Source organism: Arvicola amphibius, chromosome 9 (assembly GCF_903992535.2).
Source record: "Arvicola amphibius chromosome 9, mArvAmp1.2, whole genome shotgun sequence".
Taxonomy (NCBI): Eukaryota; Metazoa; Chordata; class Mammalia; order Rodentia; family Cricetidae; genus Arvicola; species Arvicola amphibius.
In genome coordinates this window covers 123,303,833-123,327,035 of record NC_052055.2, presented here as the reverse complement: position 1 = coordinate 123,327,035, position 23,203 = coordinate 123,303,833, and the positions used below count along the sequence as shown (strand labels likewise).

General features: G+C 52.5%; 4 protein-coding genes across 4 annotated transcripts; 2 read left to right on the top strand and 2 right to left on the bottom strand.

The window, feature by feature from the left end:
- Positions 1–957: 957 nt before the first annotated feature.
- On the bottom strand, positions 958–4,036 carry Psmb8 (proteasome 20S subunit beta 8). Its single transcript, XM_038343182.1, has 6 exons — positions 3,836–4,036; positions 2,998–3,145; positions 2,760–2,871; positions 2,112–2,241; positions 1,486–1,690; positions 958–1,232 (listed from the first exon to the last, which is right to left on the bottom strand). The coding sequence occupies exons 1-6, from the start codon at positions 3,980–3,982 to the stop codon at positions 1,144–1,146; spliced, it is 831 nt and encodes a 276-aa protein (XP_038199110.1). The 5' UTR covers positions 3,983–4,036; the 3' UTR covers positions 958–1,143.
- Positions 4,037–5,132: 1,096 nt separating this feature from the next.
- Tap1 (transporter 1, ATP binding cassette subfamily B member) lies at positions 5,133–17,333 on the bottom strand. Its single transcript, XM_038342881.2, has 11 exons — positions 16,441–17,333; positions 15,778–15,892; positions 15,556–15,686; positions 14,706–14,911; positions 13,979–14,176; positions 12,325–12,453; positions 11,674–11,862; positions 10,825–10,998; positions 10,346–10,508; positions 9,893–10,029; positions 5,133–5,787 (listed from the first exon to the last, which is right to left on the bottom strand). Exons 1-11 carry the CDS (start codon positions 16,964–16,966, stop codon positions 5,578–5,580), a joined length of 2,178 nt encoding a protein of 725 aa, XP_038198809.1. The 5' UTR covers positions 16,967–17,333; the 3' UTR covers positions 5,133–5,577.
- LOC119823091 (60S ribosomal protein L7a-like) lies at positions 6,642–7,459 on the top strand. The gene has a single exon (XM_038342882.1). It carries the CDS (start codon positions 6,659–6,661, stop codon positions 7,457–7,459), a length of 801 nt encoding a protein of 266 aa, XP_038198810.1. The 5' UTR covers positions 6,642–6,658.
- A 131-nt stretch (positions 17,334–17,464) lies between the features above and the next one.
- Psmb9 (proteasome 20S subunit beta 9) lies at positions 17,465–22,848 on the top strand. The gene is made up of 6 exons (XM_038342883.1): positions 17,465–17,622; positions 19,254–19,321; positions 20,382–20,513; positions 21,077–21,206; positions 21,670–21,811; positions 22,517–22,848. The coding sequence occupies exons 1-6, from the start codon at positions 17,563–17,565 to the stop codon at positions 22,642–22,644; spliced, it is 660 nt and encodes a 219-aa protein (XP_038198811.1). The 5' UTR covers positions 17,465–17,562; the 3' UTR covers positions 22,645–22,848.
- The last annotated feature ends 355 nt before the right edge of the window (positions 22,849–23,203 follow it).

Genomic DNA, 23,203 nt, shown 5'->3' with positions numbered 1-23,203 from the left:
TCACAGATTTTGAACCCTGGAGGCTCTGGCCCTTTGTCCTCAGACTTCCTTCTCAGTGCCGCACCTGAGATGAGGGAGAGGCTGCTGCTAACTCTCTCAAACTGGGACAGCTTCTACGGACTTCCTCCCCCAGAGCCCAGGTTATCAAAGAAATCAGCCCTCGGGGCTCAAGGGTAGAGCCCTTCTCTAGGCTGAGGCTGACGCTACGCTAGTTCCGTTCTCAGCTGTGAAAACAAGGTCACGTGCCAGGTCCCTCCACCAAGCGCCACACACAGAAATGACTTAGTGGGTTGAAACTACCTCTAAAGAAACACAAATCCCCTTTGAAATGTTTGACTACTCATGAAACACTTGGTGTTTAAATTCGGGTTGGGTCCCGCTACACGGCCACCCTTATCTGTCCCTAGTGAAGAAAGCTCCTGCCCGGCTGCTCCGTCTTCTCTAGCCTGGGGCCTGGCTCTTGACCACTCCTGTGCTTCCGACCCTACATTCTCTTCGTTCTCTTTTTCCTCTGCTTCCCCGCCTCGGGGGAGTCCGGCTCACCTCTTCATTACGCTCTCACACGCAGCCAGAGGTGACATCGTGAAATTGAACCCCAGCAGTATCTTTATATTCAATATCCAGTGTCACAAAGTTGCTACTTAAGAGATTCACAAAGCCCTCTGAGGCACCCCAAAACATCCACAAGGGGGCACACTGGCATCCCCAGGCCCTGACACTCCAGGAAGGGCTGTGGGGCGAATGGAATGGAAAATGAGTGTCCAAAGAGAAGGGTGATGGGTCCTCCCTAGAGCTGAGTGCCAGGGGATGTCCAGGAAGAACCTAGTGACACTCGGCTACTCAGAGAGCAGGCGGCGCCCCCTTCGCAACTGAAGCCCTGCTTGGCTTCCTGTTTGCTCCCTAACCCTCCCTCCAAAGGACCCCACAGCCTGACTCCATTTAGCCACAACACAGAGATATGTATAACCGTTTTTCTTTTATTGTACTAGAAGGGACCCAGGGATGGGCAGCTTGGGGAGACAGAGGGTGAACCTGGTCCTCTCCATGGCCTCAGAGCTTTCTGTCCCCAGCCCGGGGTTGGGCCCTTCTTTCTCCTGGCACTGAAGCTGACCTAGGTCCCCAAGTGCCCAGCTGCCGCCGCCATCACTGACTGGCCTCTCGGTATTTGTGCATCAGGTCGCTGACATCCGAGCTTTCCACCTTCACCCAACCATCTTCCTTCATGTGGTACACTGTGAGCAATTGAGGGAAAAAAATGGTGTCAACCCGTTCTTCAGTAAGCCTCCCATCAGTGGTGTGGCGTGGCTGGCAGCAGCTGCTTATGTGGGCTTTCACACTCACACCCCACGTCCACACACAAGCTGAAAACCTTTTCCTGGGACTTCTGTGTTGTCAAACCTGAAAATCTCCACTCCAGTGCCCCCAAATCCCCAGTCTGGAACCCCCCTCCCAAGGTGTTTGGGGAACCCCAGACCAGTCTCTTACTATTGACTACGCCTCCAGAATAGCAGTCTCTGTGGGTGGCATGAACGATAGCCCTGCGGCCAAGGTCATAGGCCTCTTCAGGACTGAGATCCTGCCGGTAGCCACTGTCCATCACCCCGTAGGCGTAGCTGTTCCCGCTGCCCGTGGAGAACATCTGTCCTGAGAGCCGAGTCCCGTTTTCATCTACATAGTAGAGTCCTGGTCCCTATAGGATGGGAAACCATCCTGAGTAAAGTCTGCAACTGGTTTGTTGATGATATAAAGACTTAAGTGTGATTGGCGAAGAGTAGCCCTTCACGGTGATACTGCCGTGGGAACATTTGAGTTAAGAGAGCACACTCTGGCAAACATCAGAACCTGAACAGAGCCGGGCGGTGGTGGCGCACGCCTTTAATCCCAGCACTCGGGAGGCAGAGGCAGGCGGATCTCTGTGAGTTCGAGACCAGCCTGGTCTACAAGAGCTAGTTCCAGGACAGGCTCCAAAGCCACAGAGAAACCCTGTCTCGAAAAACAAAAAAAAACAAAAAAAAAAAAAACAGAACCTGAACAGAGCATGGGGGAGGGCGGTGTTCAATGGGTAAGAAACAGCTTTATCCAGAGTGGGGAGCATAGGAGCAGTCACGTACCTTCTTGTCCCAGCCACAGATCATGCTGCCCATCGAGAGGCCCATGCCCCGGTACTGCAGCATCATGTTGGAAAGTAGCTTGGAGGCTGCCGACACGGAGATACGTTCCCCATTCCGCAGGTAGTACAGCCTAGGGGAGAAGGAGGGAGGCCTAAGGGGTGGCAGGTGGGAGGACTCCCACAGGATGAAGCAAGGAAGGACGGCAGAGATGAGTGCTTGGAAGCTATGCACTGGTGCGATATAAGAACAAGGGAGATATTTGGAATTTAAATGATCTGAACCACATTTTTTAAAGCCTGGTTAAGTGGGGGCACACCTTTAATCCTAGCAATCAGGAGGCAGAGGCAGAAGGATCTCTGTGAGTTCAAGGCCAGCCTGGTCTACAGAGTGAGTTCCAGGACAGCCAGGACTACACAGAGAAACCCTGTCTCAAAAAACAACAAGAACACCATCCTACAGGATTGATGGCATCCACATTAAACAATCAACAGATTACCTGGTTTTATAAGCAGGGAAAAGGTCTAAGATTTGGAGATTTTTAATTGCACAAAGCCATTTTTTTAAAAAAAAATCCCTTATTAGCGTTAGGCTGGATAGCTGGGGTAAGTGACCTGGAAGATGTGAGGATAAATGAAGAAATCTGCCCACCTGCATTCCTTGGCCAGCAGCCGCTCCCAGTACTGACAGTCTGCCGCGCAGCCAGACATGGTGCCAAGCAGGTAAGGGTTAATCTCGATCACCTTGTTCATCCTTAAGGCACCTAAAGAATTTTGAGATCAAGGGAATGAGCCCACGGTGCACCAGCTCCTTAGCTGCTCTACCCGAGGCGGTGTGCAGGCCTCAGGCTAGGAGAGAACACCTCCCACCCTAAATCACGCATACTCACTAATGTAAGTGCCCGCAGAGGCCCGGGAGTCCACTGCCACGATGACCCCATGCTGGAACTTGAAGGCTAGTGTGGTTGTGCCGTGGGCCATCTCGATCTGAACATTCCTTTCTTGGTCACAACCAAAGGACCTCAGGAAGTCAGTGGGCTAAGAGAGAAGAGGCGGAAAGGGGGCTTTGGACACCTCAGTAGCAGCAGGGCTTTGGGGAGTAGTGGATGAGGAGGGGTCTCCGGGTTCTCTAGGAGGAGGAAAAGCAGGAGGCATGGCCGCCAACCTTTCTGTTTTCCAGCACGAGGGAGCAAAGGTCGTGGTAACTGACTTCAAGGTGTTTGCTCATCCATGGCTCCTTCAGGTCTCACAAAGCACATTGTATTAACCTACGCTCACTTTACAGTAGAGAGGCTTGAGACCAAGACTGTCTAGCATGTTCCAGGACACACAAGGGTGGTTTATCGAGGCCAGGTGAGCCACCCAAGTTCACGGGTCATTCATCCAATACAATGCTGGGCCCCTGTAGCAGTGGTGTGTCTGTGAAGGTGTGGTGATTTGTGCAGTGTCTTGGGGTGGGCACCCCCCATATTCTCTCTGTGCTGTCTCTCTCTCTCTCTCTCTCTCTCTCTCTCTCTCTCTCTCTCTCTCTCTCTCTCTCTCTCTCTCTCTTCCCTCCCTCCCCCCTTCCTCTCTCCTCTGCCTTCATCTCCACGTGGGTTTTTTAAGGCTGGCCTGGATGCTGCTCTCCCGGGCAGTCTCTCCAGGCTTCCTCACCTCCTCAGACCCAGGCAGACCGTCCTTCCTCTGCCGCCCGTTGCATCTCTCACGGGTCCCTACAGTCCTCACCTGCATCCCCCGCGGAAGCGCAAGCTCCGGAGCTTGCACAGAGAAACTGTAGTGTCCCGGGTCCGAGCGATACCCGCTTTCTGCACCCAGGGCAGCCCACTCGGGCCGCTGCCCCCGAGCGCCTCCGCACAGATCCAGTAACGCCATGACCGTTCAGCCCCGGAGATCCGTCGACTCTCCGACAAGGAAGTGAAAGCGAAAGCCACAGCACGAAGGGGAGGGAACCAGAACCCCCCCCCCCATCCCCTGCCCTTTCCGAGAAGAACCCAATGAATGGGTGTCTGAACTAAGAATGTCACACTGGGGATGAGTTTCCCTGCTGCCCGGTGGGTGAGACCAGCTAGACGATGGGCGGCGGGATGGAAGAAGAGGTGAGCCTTCAGAGGCGCCTAGCAGTGGGGTAGGTGAGAGCCCACAGGCGGGGGCATCCTCTGGAAACAGCAGAGGACCGGACAGGGTACCGACACCTAAAGAGGTGCTCCAGAAAGCTGGAGCCTGTGAGGAGCCTTGAGCAGCTTCACCTAGGCGTGCGTCCTGGGGACAGGGGCGGCATGCAAAGGCGCATCATTTTAGAGAACCTGGAATATACGATAAAAGGGCCAATGGGGCCCATAGTTCCTGGGACGACGGGGGCGGAGGGGGGTGTCGGGGAGCCAGCCAGTGCCTAAGGAAGGGCCGTTTAAGGAGAGCGCACAGTTCGAGTTTTTCCATGTGGTCCCTCCTAGGACTCCTCCCGGTTTAACAGTCTCAGCACCCTGAGGCCACCCACGAGAACGCGCCCTTCTACCCCGGCTGTTTGCCGTACTCAGGTTCCGGCTGAGCGCTTTTCCTCGTATTCTTCTAAATCCCGCCTCTCCTTGCAACCTATACGGACCTCATCTGCCCAGCAACTGCTGGCGTCACAGTCACCTGGTCCTCCCTGAATGGAGAGATTTACTAGATAATCCTATCCGCTTCTTTGAGATTATCCCGGCGTGTGCCTCTGAGGAGCCGGGTGAGAGATTCAGAAAGGATCAAATCGGACGAGGTGGCCCTGTGGCACCCTGGCTTCCCCATTTCCACGCTTCCTTTCGCCTCGGGCTCTGAGACGCAACTACTGAGGAACCCGCAGGGATGGGGGAGGGGGGGCTGCCTCCTGGTCCTGCTCAGTACAGGGACTCGGTGCTGAGGAAATCAAAGATGATAGGACTCAGAGTAAAACAGAGAACTCTGAAGAGTGAGACGCCGGGCTGTGTGTTGGGAAGAGCATGGCTAACTCAGTGAGCCATTTGTGGATGCTGAGGAACGGAAGCTGCAGTACAAAACAACAGTTTTATTATAAATATCAAGAACCCACGGGTTACCCATAAGCCAGCCTCTGCTTTTGGTTAATTAAAAGCTGCTTCATTTTGGGTGTTTCTTCTCATCAGTTCCATCCCCAACACGGCATAAACCAGGTTTTCGGTGCTGTGGTACCAGAACAACACCGGGAGGGAGGAGGCAGGATAATCCAGAGTTCAAGGTCTTCCACGTTTAGAGTCACTCCGAGGTACCTGAAATCCAGTCTAACTAACGGGCAGGTGTGGGGGTAACATTCATGGTAAATTCCGGGCATCTCCCAAGTGTTACATTTTTATCTTGCTCCTCAGCTGAACCCGGCCAATGGGCGTGGTGATATCTTTGCTCCCAGGGTCTCCACCACACAGAGCAGAGGACAGTGGGGGAGGGCAGTGTGCAGAGCAGAGCGCGGGTCCAGAGGCCTGTCAGTCTGAAGGAGCCCTAAGAGCCTCCACCATGGCCCGGTAGCATCCTCCGCTCTTCTCCATGAGCTGTGGATGGGTGCCCTGCTCGCAGATGGAGCCGTCTTTGAGAAAGAGGATGTGGTGAGCCTGCTCCGCCAGGTTGAGCTGCTGGGTGATTAGCAGCACCGCTGGAGAAGCCGGTCCCCGGTTCTCATACAGGAGCCGCTGGACCTGCAGAAACACAGACCTTACAGGGCTGGGCCTCTGAACTCCAGGGCTGGTGCACACTGCACTGGCCGACAACTACTGGACATTCCTGGTCTGAAGCCTTTTTTGTTAAGGTCTCTTCGCAGGAGGTGGCACAGATTCACTAAAGCACCAGTGGAGGTATCTGAGCACTCCCTCATCTACCCATAAGCTGGGAATTTTTAATTTTTTTTAATTTCTTCTTTCATTTATTATATCCTGACCTCAGTTTCCCCTCCCTCCTGTCTTCTCAGTCCCTCCCCTTCACTTCCCTTCTCCCCTGTTTCCCTTCAGAAAAGGCAGGCCTTCCTGGGATATCTATCAAGCATGGCATATCAAGTCTAGCCTTACTACGTGGGTATTTTTTTACATTCAAGAATATATGTCAATTTGTGCTTTGAGAATTTACACATGTACACAATGAAATATAATCATACTGCCTCCCATTTCCCTCCTCCCTGCCCCCCACCCACCCACAAATTCCCCATCCCTACTGCATACACCCTTTTAAATAACCCACTAATAAACTGAGAATTTTTATATTTAAAGAAATTTAACTTCGGAGCTGCAGCAATGCTGTGGAATGTTTCTTTACACTGTGTGAAGATGTGTCACTGTAATTGGTCTTAATAAAGGTCTGGATGGCCATTAGCTAGGCAGGAAGAGGTTAGGTGGGACTTCGGGGGACAGAGAAGACGCAGAGAGTAAGAAACCAGAGTCGCCAGCAAGATGGAGAGGAAACAGGATGAGCAGCACAGAGGAAAGGTAGCCGAGCCACATAAAAGATGTAAATTAAACGATATGGGTTAATGTAAGTTATAAGAACTAGTTAGGCTCTCTCCTCCAGCCCGGCAAGATGCCCAAGGGAAAGAAGGCCAAGGGGAAGAAGGTGGCCCCGGCCCCCGCCGTCGTGAAGAAGCAGGAGGCGAAGAAGGTGGTGAATCCTTTGTTTGAGAAGAGGCCTAAGAACTTTGGCATTGGGCAGGACATCCAGCCCAAGAGAGATCTCACACGCTTCGTCAAATGGCCCCGCTACATCAGGCTGCAGCGGCAGAGGGCCATCCTCTATAAGCGGCTCAAAGTTCCTCCTGCCATTAACCTGTTCACCCAGGCCCTGGACCGGCAAACACCTACCCAGTTGCTTAAACTTGCCCACAAGTACAGGCCAGAGACCAAGCAGGAGAAGAAGCAGAGGCTGCTGGCCCGTGCTGAGAAGAAAGCTGCCGGCAAAGGGGATGTCCCAACTAAGAGACCACCTGTCCTTTGGGCGGGCGTCAATACAGTCACCACTTTGGTAGAGAACAAGAAGGCTCAGCTGGTGGTGATTGCCCACGACGTAGATCCCATTGAGCTGGTGGTCTTCCTGCCCGCCCTGTGTCGGAAGATGGGGGTCCCCTACTGCATCATCAAGGGAAAGGCCAAGCTGGGGCGGTTGGTCCATAGGAAGACGTGCACCACTGTTGCCTTCACACAAGTTAACTCGGAAGACAAGGGTGCTCTGGCCAAGCTGGTGGAAGCTATTAGGACCAACTACAACAACAGATATGATGAGATCCGCCGCCACTGGGGAGGCAACGTCCTGGGTCCTAAATCTGTGGCTCAAATTGCCAAGCTGGAAAAGGCAAAGGCCAAAGAACTCGCCACTACACTGGGTTAAATGTACTGCTGAGTTTTCTGTACATAAATATAATTACAAAAAAAAAAAAAAAGCCGGGCGGTGGTGGCGCACGCCTTTAATCCCAGCACTCGGGAGGCAGAGGCAGGCGGATCTCTGTGAGTTCGAGGCCAGCCTGGTCTACAAGAGCTAGTTCCAGGACAGGCTCTAAAAAAGCTGCAGAGAAACCCTGTCTCGAAAAACCAAAAAAAAAAAAAAAAAAAAAAAAAGAACTAGTTAGGCTGCGCGGTGGTGGCACACGCCTTTAATCCCAGCACTTGGGAGGCAGAGGCAGGTGGATCTTTGTGAGTTCGAGGCCAGCCTGGTCTACAGATGAGATCCAGAATGACTAGGGCTGTGACACTGTCTGTCTCAAAACAAAGAAAGAGAGAGAGAGAGAGAGAGAGAGAGAGAGAGAGAGAGAGAGAGAGAGAGAACTAGCCAGAAACAAGCCTAAGCTAAGGATGAGCTTTTATTTTTTATTTTTTTAAAGATTTATTTATTTATTATGCATACAGTATTCTCAGTATTGTTTGTGTCTGTATGCCTGCAGGCCAGAAAAGGGCACCAGACCTCATTACAGATGGATGTGAGCCACCATGTGGTTGCTGGGAATTGAACTCAGGACCTTTGGAAGAGCAGGCAGTGCTCTTAACCGCTGAGCCATCTCTCCAGCCCCAGGATGAGCTTTTATAAATAATAATAAGTCTCCAAGTCATTTTTTGCAAGCTGGCAGCACAAAGAAAAACCCGTCTACCGAGAGATGTCTCAGCAGCTAAGGCACTGGCTGCTCTTCCAGAGAACCCAGAGTTGAGTCCCAGCATCACATGGTGTTTCACCCATAACTCCAGTTTCAGGGGATCCAGCACTCTCTTCTGACTTTCTGGGGCACTAGGCTCTTATGCAACACACACACATATTTAGGCAAAACACTCGTACACATAAAATAAATAAGATGCTCATATGCAAAATAAACACTCATATCCATAAAATAAATGTTCATACACATAAAATAAATAAGTCTAAAAATGTAAAGAAAAATTTAACTTAGTAACAAAGAACATGAGAATTCAGGCAGAGGACTTGGATTTGGATCCACTGCTCAAAAGCTGTGTGATTTTTAGAAGGTTAATCAACCTCTCTTAGTCTCTATTTTGCCATCCACAGAATAAGCAGAGCAAAGGACTCCTGATGGACAAATGAGTACAAAGGGCAGGGTAGCACGTCTGGGGCACAAGGCACACTCAGCCCTCGTCGACACACGTCTGGGGCACAAGGCACACTCAGCCCTTGTCGACACACGTCTGGGGCACAACGCACACTCAGCCCTCGTCGACACACGTCTGGGGCACAAGGCACACTCAGCCCTCGTCGACACACGTCTGGGGCACAACGCACACTCAGCCCTCATCAACACTGTTAGGACAGAGGCCCTTTTTATGGGTTCTGAGTGTCCTGGAGAAAAGTGAGCAGGAACTGAAAATTCCAAAGACAGGTTTGAACAGTTATGTTGTTGGCGTAACTAACTGGATGAGCAACAGAAGCAAGGTCTATGGCTCGGAGACCTTAAGGAGATGACAGAGCAGGGCAACCCCACCCTCGAAGGGCAAGAAGACTGCAGTGGGTTAGGGTCGTGGAATATTATTTTAACTAGGTGAAGATGTTACATTTGTTTCTGCTGCCTTTGTTAACAATGTAAAGATGTGTTACATTTGTTTCTGCTGCCTTTGTTAACAATGTAAAGATGTGTTACATTTGTTTCTGCTGCCTTTGTTAACAATGTAAAGATGTGTTACATTTGTTTCTGCTGCCTTTGTTAACAATGTAAAGAAGTGTTACATTTGTTTCTGCTGCCTTTGTTAACAATGTAAAGAAGTGTTACGTTTGTTTCTGCTGCCTTTGTTTAATTACATAGAGATGGGTTGCATTTGTTTCACCTTGCCTGACTAAAGCACCTGATTGGTCCAATAAAAAGCTGAATGGTCACTAGCTAAGCAGGAGAGGGATAGGCGAGGCTGGCAGATAGAAAGAATAAATAGAAGAAATCTAGACTTGAAAAAAGAATGAGAGAGAAGGAGAAGAAAATGAGGAAGAAAAAGAGAGATGCCCAGGGCCAGCCAGGCAGACACAGAAGAAACAGGAAAAGTAGGACACACAGAAAGAAAAGGCAAAAATGCCTGAGGCAAAAAGATAGATAAAGAGAAACAAGTTGATTTAAGTTGAAAGAGACAGCCAGAAATGAGCCTAAGCTAGGCTAAGCATTCAAAACTAATAACAAGTCTCCATGTTATGATTTAGGAGCTGGGTGGCAGCCAAAGAAAAAAGAAAGCCTGCTACATGTCTGACGCCAGCATGGTCTTCAAACTGAGTTCCAAGCCAGCCAAGACTACGGCAAGATGGTCCCAGAGAGAAAGAAGAGGAGAACAAGAGCCTCACCCGTAGCTGGTTGTTGGCATCCAGGGCACTGGTGGCATCGTCCAAGATAAGCAGGCGTGGCTTCCGGATCAAAGCTCGGGCCAAGGCCACTGCCTGTCGCTGGCCCCCTGACAGCTGGTTCCCAGTCTCACCCACCTCTGCAGAGGGAAGAGACCAGCTGAGATAGAGATAGGAGATGGAGACACACACATGCATGTATGCGCACACACACAAACATGCACACACTCACACATACAGACACACTCACATTCATACACAGAGAGACTCATACAGAGATACACTCTCAAACACGTGCACACACACACACACACACACATACACGGCCAATGGAGGCAGCTGGAAGGGGAGTTCTGAGGATGTGATCCACAGAAAGAATAGTTTCAGCTACAAATAGAGATGTGAAGGGCGGGAGGACTTGAGTAACAAAGGCAGGGTTATCGGAGTCTGGGGTACCTGTGTCATAGCCCTGAGGGAGTCCAGAGATGAAATCATGGGCTCCAGACTTCATGGCCACAGCTCTGATTTCATCCATGGTTGGAGTCCGGATCAGGCCGTAGGCAATATTTTCTCGGAAACTTCTTCCGAATAGCAGTGGCTCTTGTCCCACTGCGGCCACCTAAGGTGAAATGTGAAGAGCCACAGGCAGGAAACACAGGAGTGTTATTGTCTAGGGACTGCAGTCACAAGTAAGGGCACACTGTACGGTCACATGTCCTGCACACTCACAAGCAAGTGCACACCGTACAGTCACGTGTCCTGCACACTCACAAGCAAGGGCACACCATACAGTCATGTGTCCTGCACACAGCCCCCATTGCACCCCCCGAGCTTCTGCAAGAGTTTTTACTGAGAATATCCTCCTGGCTTGGTCTCTTCCCCTCCCCTATGCTTGGTCCTCTCTCCTGCCCCTCCCTCTCTGGAGCCCCTCCCACCTGGCGGTGCAGGTAGTGGTGGTCATACTGGACCAGGGGCTGGCCGTCCAGCAGCACCTGGCCCTCCGTGGGCTGGTACAGATTCTGCAGCAGGGCAGCCACGGTGCTCTTCCCGGACCCGTTGGGCCCCACCAACGCTGTCACCTTTCCAGGGTGCAGTGTGAACGTCAGCCCCTAGAGGCAGAGAAGCACATGGCAGGAGCTCCTCCAGCCTGGAGCCTGTCACTGTTCTCATGTGTAACGTGACATATTACCCAAGAGGAAAAATGGGAGAATACAGAGCAATCCCTAGCCTCTGTATGCATGGGCTTCTGGGATGACGTCATGGAAGGAGAAGCGAGAGATGTTGGGGCAAATGAATGGGCAAGAAGCATCAATGGGGAGTAAAACTGGAGGCTGGGCAATCCCAAGAAGTAGAAATAACATCTGCATCTCAAACGGCAGCTGGAGTCGCATGTTGCCATGCCAACTCCTTTGTTACTTTCTCAGCATATGTATGCATCCATGTCACGTTCATGCCTTGTGCCCACAGAAGTCCAGAGAAGGTGCAGTATCCCCCTGGAACTGGAGCAGGTGGTTGTAAGCCACCATATGCATGCTGGGAACTGAACTGGGGTCCTCTGCAAGAGCAGCACATACTCTTAGCCACTGAGCCATCGCTCCAGCCCCAAAAGCCTTCTCTGTGAAGCCTCCTCCTCTTGTCATTGGTAAACCAAGCCTGTGCTTGGGTTGGGGTCATGTATAAACACAAGGCTCTCATCGGCACCTTTGAGGGTTAGGAAGGAGCCCTGGTACGAAGATGGAAGAGGCAAAGGCAGGAGTGTGGGGTTCGGGGTCGGTGGGCAGTACCTGAAGAACCTGAACATCGGGATGGTTTGGATAGGCAAAGGAGACGTCTTGGAACTCGACCAGACCTTCCATGTTTAAGGGTGCCAATGAGCCACTGAGTGGAGAACAAGGAGTCCGGTCCAGGTATTCAAATATTTTCTCTGAGGAGCCCACAGCCTTCTGCATCCAGGGATAGATGGAGAGCAGAACCTGCGTAGCAGAGTGGAATGTGGGTGGGGGCAGGATGGAGAAGGAAAGCAGTCTGACCTGACTGACAGCATTCAGTGATGTGAAGAAGCAGAGAATCGCGAACCTGCACAGATGGGCAGACAGAGAAAGTCAGTGGCAGGGAGAGACAGCAATGGGCAGGGAGAGACAGCCAATGCCAGACAGACAGCCAATGCCAGACAGACAGCCGATGCCAGACAGACAGCCAATGCCAGACAGAGACAGCCAATGCCAGACAGAAACAGCCAATGCCAGACAGAGACAGCCAATGCCAGACAGACAGTCACTGGGAAGGCAGAGACAGCAGTGGGCAGGCAGAGACAGCAGTGGGCAGGGAAGACATCCATGGGCAGGCAGAGACAGCAGTGGGCAGGGAGAGACATCCATGGGCAGGCAGAGACAGCAGTGGGCAGGCAGACGGCAGACGCAGTGCGGGGGTCTCACCTCGACAGCACTGGTGAACTGCAGCTGGTAGAGAACGAAGGAGACGAGGTTCCCACTGCTGACAGCCCCTCTGACCACCAGCTGCCCGCCGACGTACAGGATGCCCACCTTCAGCAGCATTCCCGAGACCTACGGGGAAACCACGCAATAAAATGGACCAGAATGGTCACAAGTTGAGTCCATTCTCCCAGACAAGAGGGACGGGAAAGGAGGGATCAAGGGTCAGACTTGAGCGCAGCTCAGGAAGTCCTCATCACCATCGTCTCCTTGGCTGTGGAACGTCTGATTCTTTAAAAAAGATTTATTTTTGCACTTTTAAGTTGTGTGTGTGTGTGTGTGTCTTCCTGAAGTCATGTGTGCATGAGTGTAGGTGCCTACAAAGGCCAGAAGAGGGCGTCAGAACCCCAGGAGCTACAATTGCAGGCCATTGTGAGCTGCCCTACCTAAGTGCTGGTCATCTGGAAAAGAGGTCGATACACGTTTTTGTACACGTTTTTTGGTTTTTTTTGTTTGTTTGTTTTGTTATTTCTTGGTTGGTTTTTTTTTTTTTTTTTTTGAGACAGGGTTTCTCTCTGTAGCTTTGGAAGCTGTCCTAGAATTCACTCTGTAGACCAGGCTGGCCTGGAACTCACAGAGATCCACCTGCCTCTGCCTCCCGAGTGCTGGGGTTAAAGGCATGCACTCTTAATGACTGAGCTATCAGCTAGTTCTTACACCAGGGAGTTTATTATTCCTTTCTTGTTGTTGTTGTTTTGGATCTTTTATTATTTACTTTTTAAAGCTACATGTATTTGTTTATATGTGAGTAGACACTAGGGTGCACCTTGTGGAGGTCAGAGGTCATCTTTCAGGGGCCAGCTGTCTCCTTCTATCATGCGGGCTCCAGAGATGGACCTGAGGTCATGGCTCGGCAGCAGACAGCTTTACCTCCCGAGCCATCTCATGGCCCTCACTCTCCCCATGGCCCGTGCTCGGCCTGAGTATTGGGCTACAGATGAGAACCAACGCGCCTGCTTTTATTCCCATTTTTCAAAACAGGGAAGCAGCCTTAGAAAAAGGTAGTGTGAGTCGGGCGGTGGTGGCGCACGCCTTTAATCCCAGCACTTGGGAGGCAGAGGCAGGCGGATCTCTGTGAGTTCGAGATCAGCCTGGTCTACAAGAGCTAGTTCCAGGACAGGCTCTAAAAAAGCTGCAGAGAAACCCTGTCTCGAAAAACCAAAAAGAAAAAAAAAAAGAAAAAGGTAGTGTGTGCGTGGTTACGAGCTGGTTGATGGCTTCTAATTCTCTCAATGTCCTTATCACAGATGCCTCTGACCACTGGCCTCTGGCACTTCTTGTGGCTCCCACTAGCTCAGGCACACAGTGCCAGCATGAAGCACACACAGCGCAGGAATGTGTGGCTTTCTGAGAGGCAAAGACAAGACTGGAGCTGGGGGAGCACGTCTCACTAACACACAGGTTGAGTGAACTTGTGTGCCTCTGTGGAAGGATGCTCCCCGCACCGGAAAGCATGGAGGGAATGAAGGGGAGAGAGTCGAGTGGCCAAAAACCCTGAGTCGGTCACCCCCCACTGGACAGGGTGGGATTGGCAAACAGTAAAACCAAGACACGTTGGGACAGCGGAGTGGGCGTTCATCTCCGGGTACTCACTCACATTCATGGTCCAGACTTCGGCTACATAGGCCAAGGCCTCCTTCTTGTTGAGTGTCCTCATTTCCTCCAGTTTCTGCCTAAACTTCTGGGCCTCTCCCTCCTCGTTGGCAAAGCTCCGCACCGTAGGCATCGCTGACAGGGCCTCAATGGCCACCTGCGAGGACTTCGCTAGAGACTCCTGCACCTTCATTTGCAATGACTGTGGGGAGACGTGGAGCAGAGGCATCACACTGGGCGTGCAAGTGAGAAAGACCAATACCTACGTTTCCCTGGTGGAGATTAGTCAGAGGGACAGAGGAAAGAGAAAGGTCCGCAGCCATACTTCTAGGTAGAAGATATGCAGAAGAAATTAATTCAGTTTTTGTAAGATTCATTTTTATTTTTATGCATGTATATGCATCATGTGTGTATAGGCATCCGTGGGTCAGAAGAGGGCATCAGACTGCAGACCATCATGAACTGCCTGGCGTGGGTGCTGGGGACCAAACGCTGGTCCTCTGGAGGAGCAGCCAGCACCCTTAACCCTGAACTGTCTCTCCAGCCTGGGATCCGATTCATAAGGACAGATTGTGGCCAGAGAAGGCAGAGAACATGGCTGTGGATGCAGGGCGGTGTGGACCAGAGGCAACCGGGGCGTGGGCTCAGGATGACGGAGAAGCCGTGGAAAGTCGCACCCAGTGCAGTGCAGGAAAGACAGAACGTGGGAACTGAGGACCCTGAGAACGTACCTGGTACACTTTCCCCAGCTTCCGAGGCAGAAGGAAAAGCAGGGGCAGGGTGAGCAGAGTGACCAAAGTGAGGGACAGTGACCCCCAAAACATGAACGCCAGGAGACACAGGCCTCGCCCCAGGTACCACATCAGCAGGTTCAGCTTGTCACTGACAGACTCACAGACCCTGGACGTGTCCTCCGTTACCCGAGATGTGATGGAACCTGCCACATTGAGGGTGAGAAAGCTGGTGAGAGAGACAAGAGGAGCTAACAGACAACAGGGCGCCACGGCAGCGGGCACGTCAGCGCGGCATCCTGAGGAGGCTGCAGCTAGCAGGGGTAGGAGCTTGGGTAGGTGTGGGAACCTCAGTGCAGGAAAGCTCTGGCAGACCTGCGTTGGCCTATAAAGAAGTTGTAGCTGGGTGTGGTGGCACACACCTTTAATGCCAACGCTCTGAGGGGCAGAGGCAGAGGCGGTCGAGGCCAACCTGGTCTACTCAGTGAATTCCGGGCCAACCAAGAATGCTTTGCTCCATTTGTGATACATCGTGAATAAGGAGGCCTGGGAAGTCGCTCAACTGGTAGAGTTTTTGCCTAACATACAGGAAGTCCTGGATTTTAAGACACGATCTCATGTAGCCTAGGCTGGCCTCAGGTTGGCTCTGTGGGTGAATGACTTCGAACTTCAACCTCTATCCCCTGCCTCCATCTCCCGAGTGCTGCTGGGATTGCCACGCCCCATTTATATGGCTGAGAGTTGAACCTAGGCATGTGTATGTAGATGTTTATAAAGGGGGGCAGTTGAGGGCAGTGTGTATAGAGATATTTAGGTTATATTATACAAACAAAAAAGTTTTGTGAGCTACCTGCTGGGTTCTGCAGAAAAAACCCTGTCTCCTGGCGAAGGACAGCCCGGAACACCTCTCCCTGTACGCGGCTGTGCATGTGGCCCATGGTGAGGTTGTAGATGGCGTCTCCAGCAAACTCCAGCACTGTGCTAGAGGGATGGAGAGACGAAAGGAGGGTCAGATGTGCTGCTGGGACAGAGTTCCCTCTGCTCTGGGGCTCCCCATTCCCATCCTCCACACCTGGCTATGGTGAGAATGGACATGAGCCAGATGTTGCGGGCAAAGCTAGGAGCTGTCTTATCCTGAAGAATCCAGTCAGCGATGCGGCCAGTGAAGAAGGGAATCGCCATTTCCCCTGGAGAGAGAGAGGGGCGATCGCTCAGTCACAAACGTTATGGGCACACCCTCTCCCTTCACCATCCGGAAAGCAGGAGCTGAGCCTGCCGACCCAAGCCTGTTCAGCTACATCAAACTTCAAGGACTAATTAAGGAAAATGTCAGTTAGCGGGGCTTGAGGCACAAGTCCTTAGTCCCAGCACTGTGAGACGGAAGCAGGCAGATTTCTCTAGGTTTGAGGCCAGCCTGGGCTACATAGTGAGTTCCAGAATAACCAGACTACATAGAAAGATCCTGTCTCAAAGGAAAGAAAGAAGGAAAAAAAGAAAAGAAAGATGGCGAATTGGAGAGAAACCCTCACACTAGGGCTGTGATGTCAGGTTCTGCTCCCTGTGCCCAGCACCCTTGTAAGAGCTACCTCTCGGGCCAGGGTCCTTCCCTTTCTGCCTAAATTGCCTCCGTAGGCTCTGACACATCCCGAGACCATTTTATCTTCCTTTCTGTCCATTACTCTGGATTCCTTCCCTGTCCCCTGTGCCCTGCTCTTTCGCCCTGAGTCCCTCTTACCAAGGCAGGAGAGGACCAGCAGCATCAGAACCAGGTGGAGGCGCCGCTTCTGGGAACCCAGGAAGCCTAACAATCGACACACCATGTCTCCAGCACCCCTGCGGCTGCTGGGCGCCCAGAGGCTCCCCAACTTGTACCACAGGGCGGCAGCGGGCAATGCTGCCACATAACTGAGAGCGAAAGCGTCGAGGCGACTGCCCCAGTACAGTAATCCAGCGTCGTCACCCTCCCGGAGCGCTCCCCAGGAGGCCAGCTCTTGGAATAAGGCAAGTCCCGGCTGAGCTAAACCCAGCGCCGCTGCCAGAGGCGGCAAAACAGCCAACCATCCATGGGCTCCCGTGGTGACCCCGAGGACCCGGCGGATCCCCAGCCCAAGGATGGCCCAGCGACTCAGGCCCACCGCCCAGACCCGGAGCAGGGGCAACTCCGGAACCAGCAGGGAGAAGATTCCAGGGAGCCCGGGACGCAGCAGCAGCCAGTCGACCAGCAGCAGCAGCGCGGCCGCCAGCCAGGCAAGCGCAGCCATCGTGCGCTCTGTCCAGGATCTGGTCCCAGACTGGAACTCTCCGCGTCCCCGCTGCACAGGAGTCTCCGCGGGAGGGAAGAAGGACGGCCGGGTAGCGTGCACGGAAAGTCCCCGCGCCCGGTGCAGCTGGTGGCGCTGCCCAGGAGTGCTGCCCAGAAGTACAGGCGTTTACAGGAAGGAGAAACCGAAAGCCGCGGCCTAATCACTAGACACGCCCCTTCTGAGACCCGCCTGCCCAGGCTGGCCTATTCTGGCTGTTCTGGAAGCTGCCGCCAAAGTCAGATCTGAAGTTCCGGCTAGCGGCTCCTGCGCCCCATGTTTTTCTCCATCACTCCATTCCCTTCTTCTTTCCCAGCCTTTTTCGCGTGCTTGCATGAATTTTCCCACCCCAGGCCCCACCCCAGTTTCAGGGCGGTGCCTTCAATCGTCACTTGTCTCAGGGCAGATCTGCCCTGCTCAGGTTAGCGCGGGGCGCCAAGTGAGTCTAGAACTGCCCGCCCCTTGAGCGGTGATGGGCGGGGCCGCAGGCTGCTAGCTGGGAGCGCGGCGCGCGGCGCGCGGCAGCCGATTGGAAAGCCGAGCTCCGCTCTGATAAGATGCTGCGGGCAGGAGCACCTACCGCCGGCTTGTTCCGGACGGGAGAAGTCCACACCGGGGTAATGGGTCTGGGGGTGAGAGTCAGCGGGTGGGGTGACCAGAGAACCCTAAAGCGCTGGGAAGCGGACCAGGAGACTAAGACTTAGGAAGCTTGTGGCGCCCAGCGTTTGCGCTCCACAGTGAACGTAGGGTATCCCTGCTCAGAAGTGTGGTGTCCGGGGGTCTGTGAAGGGACCCGCTTGCGAAGCTGGTGGGAAGGTGCGTACTTTGGCTCGAGCTGGAAGCTTCTAAGGGAAGTTGCTACAAAGCGCTTTCGCTTTCACTCTGGTCAGTGCAGCGGGGGGCTATTGGTTAAACTAAGTGAGGGGCTTGGGGGCGCTGCAGAGAGAGGCTGACAGTGTCCTGGGTGCAGGACCTGGGTGAAAAGATAACATGAAGGACCTACACGTCAAACATATCTTTGCTTAACCTGGCCCCCCACAACCTCTACCGTAAGCGAGGACAAGCTCTCTAGCGCTGGGGTTGTGCGGGGGCGGGGGGCTGAGGGGTGATTGGTGGCCCTCCTTGGCCCAGGCGCTGCCCTGCGCCCCCCTCCACTCCCATGCTTACAGGAGAACTTTGCCCTGGCCTAGGAGCTGGGGAGGAGATGGGAACTGGTTTCTGCTCTCTGAAACACCAACCACACTGCTAGCGTGGTTTGGGAGAGCAGTTGCTGGAACGGAGTGGCCATTTCTGGCCTTTTATTTGTGGTCAGTACGTCAGAAAGCACACTCAGGTGCAGGGTCCCTGGAGATCAGAACGAGGTGTGGAGTGGCCAGAAAGGTTGGGGAAATCTCCCCTCGCTGCCAAGGAGCAGCGGGGAGTAGAAGTCTAATCAATCAAGGGTTCAGAGTGAGACCTGTGTGAGCCTGGAAAACCCGTTCTTCTCCTAATGGTTTTCTCGGTGCAACGGTACAACCGAGAGTCTCTCGGGCACCTTTTAGCTCAAGGGGCGTGGGGGAAGTAGACACGTCTTTATCCTCCTTCACGTTTCCTTAATTCTTGTCTTGAGCTGCTGCTCCCCAGCAGCCCCTCCCCTGGTTGAAGAGAAGCCCCTTCAATGAGACTTCTGCTCTCTCCGGCGATCCTGGCAGCTTCCTCCTGCCTGGGCTCCTGGCTGTGTTAAGCACTCTTCTATGTTCCCTGTTCAGTAACCCTGGGAACCCGCTCCTGATTAAGTAAGGGTGAAGGTGGGGGATCCGGACCAGGAAAGACCCGTCTGTTTCACAGACACTAACCCGAGTGGTGCGCACGGGGCAAGCAATGCAGACGTTTGCTCTCTGGCCTCCTCCTCCTGTCCAGATTGCTTCGGCCTCTGGGAGCCCATCCTAGCTTCTCTCCAGGGTGGGAAGGGTCACACTCAGGCAAGCTGGAGCTTGGGGGTAGGTGTATGCTGTACCACAGTCCCCTGTGACAGTCCCCTGCAGTCGGATATAAACAGCACAGAAAGAAAACTCAGGCCCCAAGGACTGTATGACCTTGAGTCAGTTACACACACACACACACACACAACACACACGCACACGCACGCACGCACGCATGCGCACACACACACACACACACACACCTGCCACCAAGAGTTCGTCTTCCTTAAGATGAAGGGCCAAGGCGCTTCTTGCTCTGACATTTCATGCTCTGTGTCTCTCTGCAGACAACCATCATGGCAGTGGAGTTTGATGGGGGTGTCGTGGTGGGTTCTGATTCCCGGGTCTCAGCAGGGTGAGTATCATAAAAGCGTTATGTGTTGGGAAGGGAGCTGGTGGCCCTAAGTGCACGTTTTTTCCTTACCCGCTTTGGAACAGTATGGTAACCATCCAGGAAATGGAGCCGAAGTTTCCAGAAAGCCATCAGAATGCAATGCTGGGTAGGTGTTCCGACCTCTGAATCCCTGGGCAAGGATCTGCAGGGCTGGACGTTTTGTAGCTCGATGGTCATAAAGAAATCTTGTCTCCTAGGGGTACGGGGTAGGTTGTAAAGGGACCCTGCTATTTGCACTTAGGATGAAAATGGTTTTGTCAAGCAGGGATCTCACAGTTTGAACTGCATTTGCTTGGTCTCCCTCCTGGCCATTTCCCCACACACACCAGTGAGGCTGTGGCTGGCACCACGGCTGTTTCTGCTCTGTTCTGTAGAACCTACCACAGCCCCTCAAGGTGACTGACAGCAAAGAAACGCCAGGAAGAGGCAACACCTTTCTTCTTCTCTTCACCTTTTTATTGTTATTCTGAAAAAGGGTTTTTAGCCCTGACTGTCCTAGAACTCACTCTATAAACCAGGCTGACCTTGAACTCGAAAATTCTTCGGCCTTTGCCTCCTGAGTGCTGGGATTAAAGATGTGCACCACCGCCACCAGGCTCAGAGGCCCATTTCTCTTAATGAGCTGTTCTTTTTATTGTTTTGCTATAAAATATAAGCATTTAAAATTTATTTAAAATAAAATTTAAAAGTCTAGATTCAGGGGACTGTAGTGTTTAAAACAGAGTCTCCTGTAGAACGGGTTGGCCTCAAACTTGCTATGTAGTTAAATTGGCCTTGAACTCCTGATCCTGCCTGTTCTTCCTGAGTGCCACTATGTCTGGCTTGGGCCACGCTGGGTTTTGCGCCTGCCAGGCAGGGACTATGCCAGCTGGGCCGCATCCCCAGTCCAGCAGCCTCACTGTGGTTAGCTCGGTGAGTTACCTAGCTGACATGATGTCTGTTTGCTTTTCCTGTTTTAACCGAAGCATTGCGAGCCTCGCTCTTGTCAGACCGACTTGAACGTTTGGCTCCTTCCCAACAGACAAGCCGTGGTGAACCGGGTGTTCGACAAGCTGTCCCCTCTGCACCAGCGAATCTACTGTGCCCTCTCCGGCTCAGCTGCTGATGCCCAAGCCATAGCTGACATGGCCGCCTACCAGCTGGAGCTGCACGGGTACAAAGCCCTGGGGTCCTGTAAAACCCCCAGCTGCATGGCTTTGCCAGCTTTGCACTGGAGTGTCTGGGGACCAGTGTCCTGCTTCTGTGGAGAGGAAATCACAGTGGTGACCCTGTCTCCCCCCTGTGGAGGCTTGAAAAGGATACATCATTGCCCTGAAATAGAAAATCAGGAAGAAGATAGCAATTTGGCCCACCCCTAATATCAGGCAGTTGCTAGATGAGAAATCAAGGTCATTGGGACGGAAGCAAGGCTTATCTGCTCTTACCCACGAGGGCAAGGCCCTTAGAGTCAAAGGAGAGGATTATCAATAGGAGTGGGAAGGTGGAGCCCAGAAAAAGAGGGTGAACAGCTGAAGGCCTCTCCCTGGTGATGTGGGACCCCCAGCTCCCCTAGGCACGTGGGAGAGAAGCTGGAGTCTCCTGCAGCTGCTGCGGGCTCAAATGTGGCTGGCAAGGGGAGGGGGTGACCATGGTGGGAAGGGTGGGAGGGGGTGACCGTGGTGCCAAGGGTGGGACTTAGAACATGGTACTGACCTTAACTCCCAACGTCCCCTTCAGGTTGGAACTGGAGGAGCCGCCCCTTGTTCTGGCGGCTGCAAACGTGGTAAGGAATATCACCTACAAGTACCGTGAGGACTTGTCTGCACATCTCATGGTAGCTGGTTGGGACCAACGTGAGGGAGGCCAGGTAAGTGTGTCCCTTCCTAGTCTCGGGGTTCCCAACTCCTCTCTTCAGAGAGATGAAAGTCGTACATCATTCTGGCAATGTGGTTCAAAGACAGGGCCTCTAAAAACATACACCTGAACAGGTGTGGTGACACATGCCTTCAGTCCCAGCACTCGGGAGGTGGGGGCACGTGAACCTCTGAGAGTTTGAAGAACCTGATGTAGATAGAGTTCCAGACCAGCCAGGGCTACACAGTGAGACCCTGCTTCAAAACATATGAATGAATGAATGAATGAATGAATGAATGAAAAAGAAGGAAGGAAGGAAGAAAACAAAAGGAAGGAAGGAAGGAAGGAAGGAAGGAAGGAAGGAAGGAAGGATACTGCAGGTTCAATTGTGGGGTCCCGGTCTTCATGTCTGCTTGTCTCAGTGGAGGAAGCTGTGGGGTGATCCTTGACTCTGACCTGTGGAAACCGGTCTCTAGGTGTATGGAACCATGGGAGGAATGCTGATCCGACAGCCCTTTGCCATCGGGGGTTCCGGCAGTACCTACATTTACGGTTATGTGGACGCAGCCTATAAACCAGACATGACCCCTGAGGAGTGCAGGCGCTTCACCACAAATGGTAACTAGCCAAGTGAGGGGTGGTTCGGGTGGGGGGGGTTGTGAACATGGAAAGAAAGCAGAGTGTGGGGAATCAGAAAAGGAATACATGGGTGAACAGCCTACGTCCAAGACTTTAGACAATATGCACTTTAGTTATGTGTAGGTACATGCGTGTGTCTGTGTGTGGGCTTGTGCGTGTGTCCGTGGAGGCCAGAGGAGGATTCCTGGAACTGGAGTTACAAGCAGTTGTGAGCCACCTGATGTGGGTGCTGGGAACCAAACTCACCCGGGTCCTCTGTAAGAGCAATAAGTGCTCTTAACCACTAAACCATCTCCCCAGATGCACCCTGCAAAACTGGGAGACTGGAAGGGAACGAGGCAAATGTTAAAAGAGCTCTGGAGCAGCAGGGATGCATGGGGCTGCTTGGGGCAAATGAAGTAAGAGAATAAGATCACTATGGGAACCAGCAGCGGGCTGGGCTAGCACCACCCCACTCCAAGTCAGCTCGCATGAGCTTGATTTGGACAATGTGGATGGTGTGTTCATCTAGAATCTGAAGTAGGACGCGGTGGGGATGTTCACAGTAGGGACGCGGGCAGATGCTGCTCTTCTGGGCATTTCTGAAGATGCCTTTTTGAGGGAGACGTGGCTGGAAAGGAGAGGGAAGAGCATTGATTCTAAACCTCATCTCCTGCTCCTCTCTCCAATGCAAACCCTCTGCAGCCATCGCTCTGGCCATGAACCGCGATGGCTCTAGTGGGGGTGTCATCTACCTGGCCACCATCACCGCTGCTGGCGTGGACCACCGAGTAATCCTGGGAGACGAGCTGCCAAAGTTCTATGACGAGTGAATCTCCCCAGAATCCCCCGTCGTGGAACCAGATCCTGGTAGCGTGGACAGAAAGTGAAATGGGTGTCAGAAAGAAACAGCGTAGGGAGGGAGCTTCCTCCCCGACCCAGATATCAGAGTGCCGTTTTCATTCTTTTTTAAATAAACTTTGCTATAAAAAAAAAACACTTGCAAATAAAAAATAAATAAAACACAAATAAATAAATTGCAAATAAATGAAAACATCCAACACCAAAATTAACCACATCCAAAACCTTCACAGCTCAATGAACAGTTAGACTTGGGAGTCCAAGTGGCAGCTGTGAAGCTTCACACTCATGCTTACCATTGTTTCTTTTGTTGGTTGGTTGGTTTTTTTTGTTTTGTTTTGTTTTAAAGATATTTATTTATTTATTTATTTATTTATTTATTTATTTATTTATTATACAATGTTCTGCCAGAAGAGGGCACCGGACCCCATTACAGATGGTTGTGAGCCACCATGTGATTGCTGAGAATTGAACTCAGGACCTTTGGAAGAGCAGGCAATGCTCTTAACCACTGAGCCATCTCTCCAGCCC

What these genes read in the sequence shown, in the direction of transcription:
- Psmb8 (XM_038343182.1), bottom strand. Translation starts at nt 3,982, where the DNA reads ATGGCGTTACTGGATCTGTGCGGAGGCGCTCGGGGGCAGCGGCCCGAG. An exon ending in CTGCTGGCCAAGGAATGCAG is followed by an intron (nt 2,242 to 2,759) that starts GTGGGCAGATTT and finishes CTTCTCCCCTAG; the next exon opens with GCTGTACTACCTGCGGAATG. An exon ending in TCTGTGGCTGGGACAAGAAG is followed by an intron (nt 1,691 to 2,111) that starts GTACGTGACTGC and finishes CCCATCCTATAG; the next exon opens with GGACCAGGACTCTACTATGT.
- LOC119823091 (XM_038342882.1), top strand. Translation starts at nt 6,659, where the DNA reads ATGCCCAAGGGAAAGAAGGCCAAGGGGAAGAAGGTGGCCCCGGCCCCC.
- Tap1 (XM_038342881.2), bottom strand. Translation starts at nt 16,966, where the DNA reads ATGGCTGCGCTTGCCTGGCTGGCGGCCGCGCTGCTGCTGCTGGTCGAC. An exon ending in CCGAAGTCTGGACCATGAAT is followed by an intron (nt 12,454 to 13,978) that starts GTGAGTGAGTAC and finishes GTTTCCCCGTAG; the next exon opens with GTCTCGGGAATGCTGCTGAA. An exon ending in CCCTCAGGGCTATGACACAG is followed by an intron (nt 10,030 to 10,345) that starts GTACCCCAGACT and finishes TTCCCTCTGCAG; the next exon opens with AGGTGGGTGAGACTGGGAAC.
- Psmb9 (XM_038342883.1), top strand. Translation starts at nt 17,563, where the DNA reads ATGCTGCGGGCAGGAGCACCTACCGCCGGCTTGTTCCGGACGGGAGAA. An exon ending in TACCAGCTGGAGCTGCACGG is followed by an intron (nt 20,514 to 21,076) that starts GTACAAAGCCCT and finishes CGTCCCCTTCAG; the next exon opens with GTTGGAACTGGAGGAGCCGC. An exon ending in ACCAACGTGAGGGAGGCCAG is followed by an intron (nt 21,207 to 21,669) that starts GTAAGTGTGTCC and finishes ACCGGTCTCTAG; the next exon opens with GTGTATGGAACCATGGGAGG.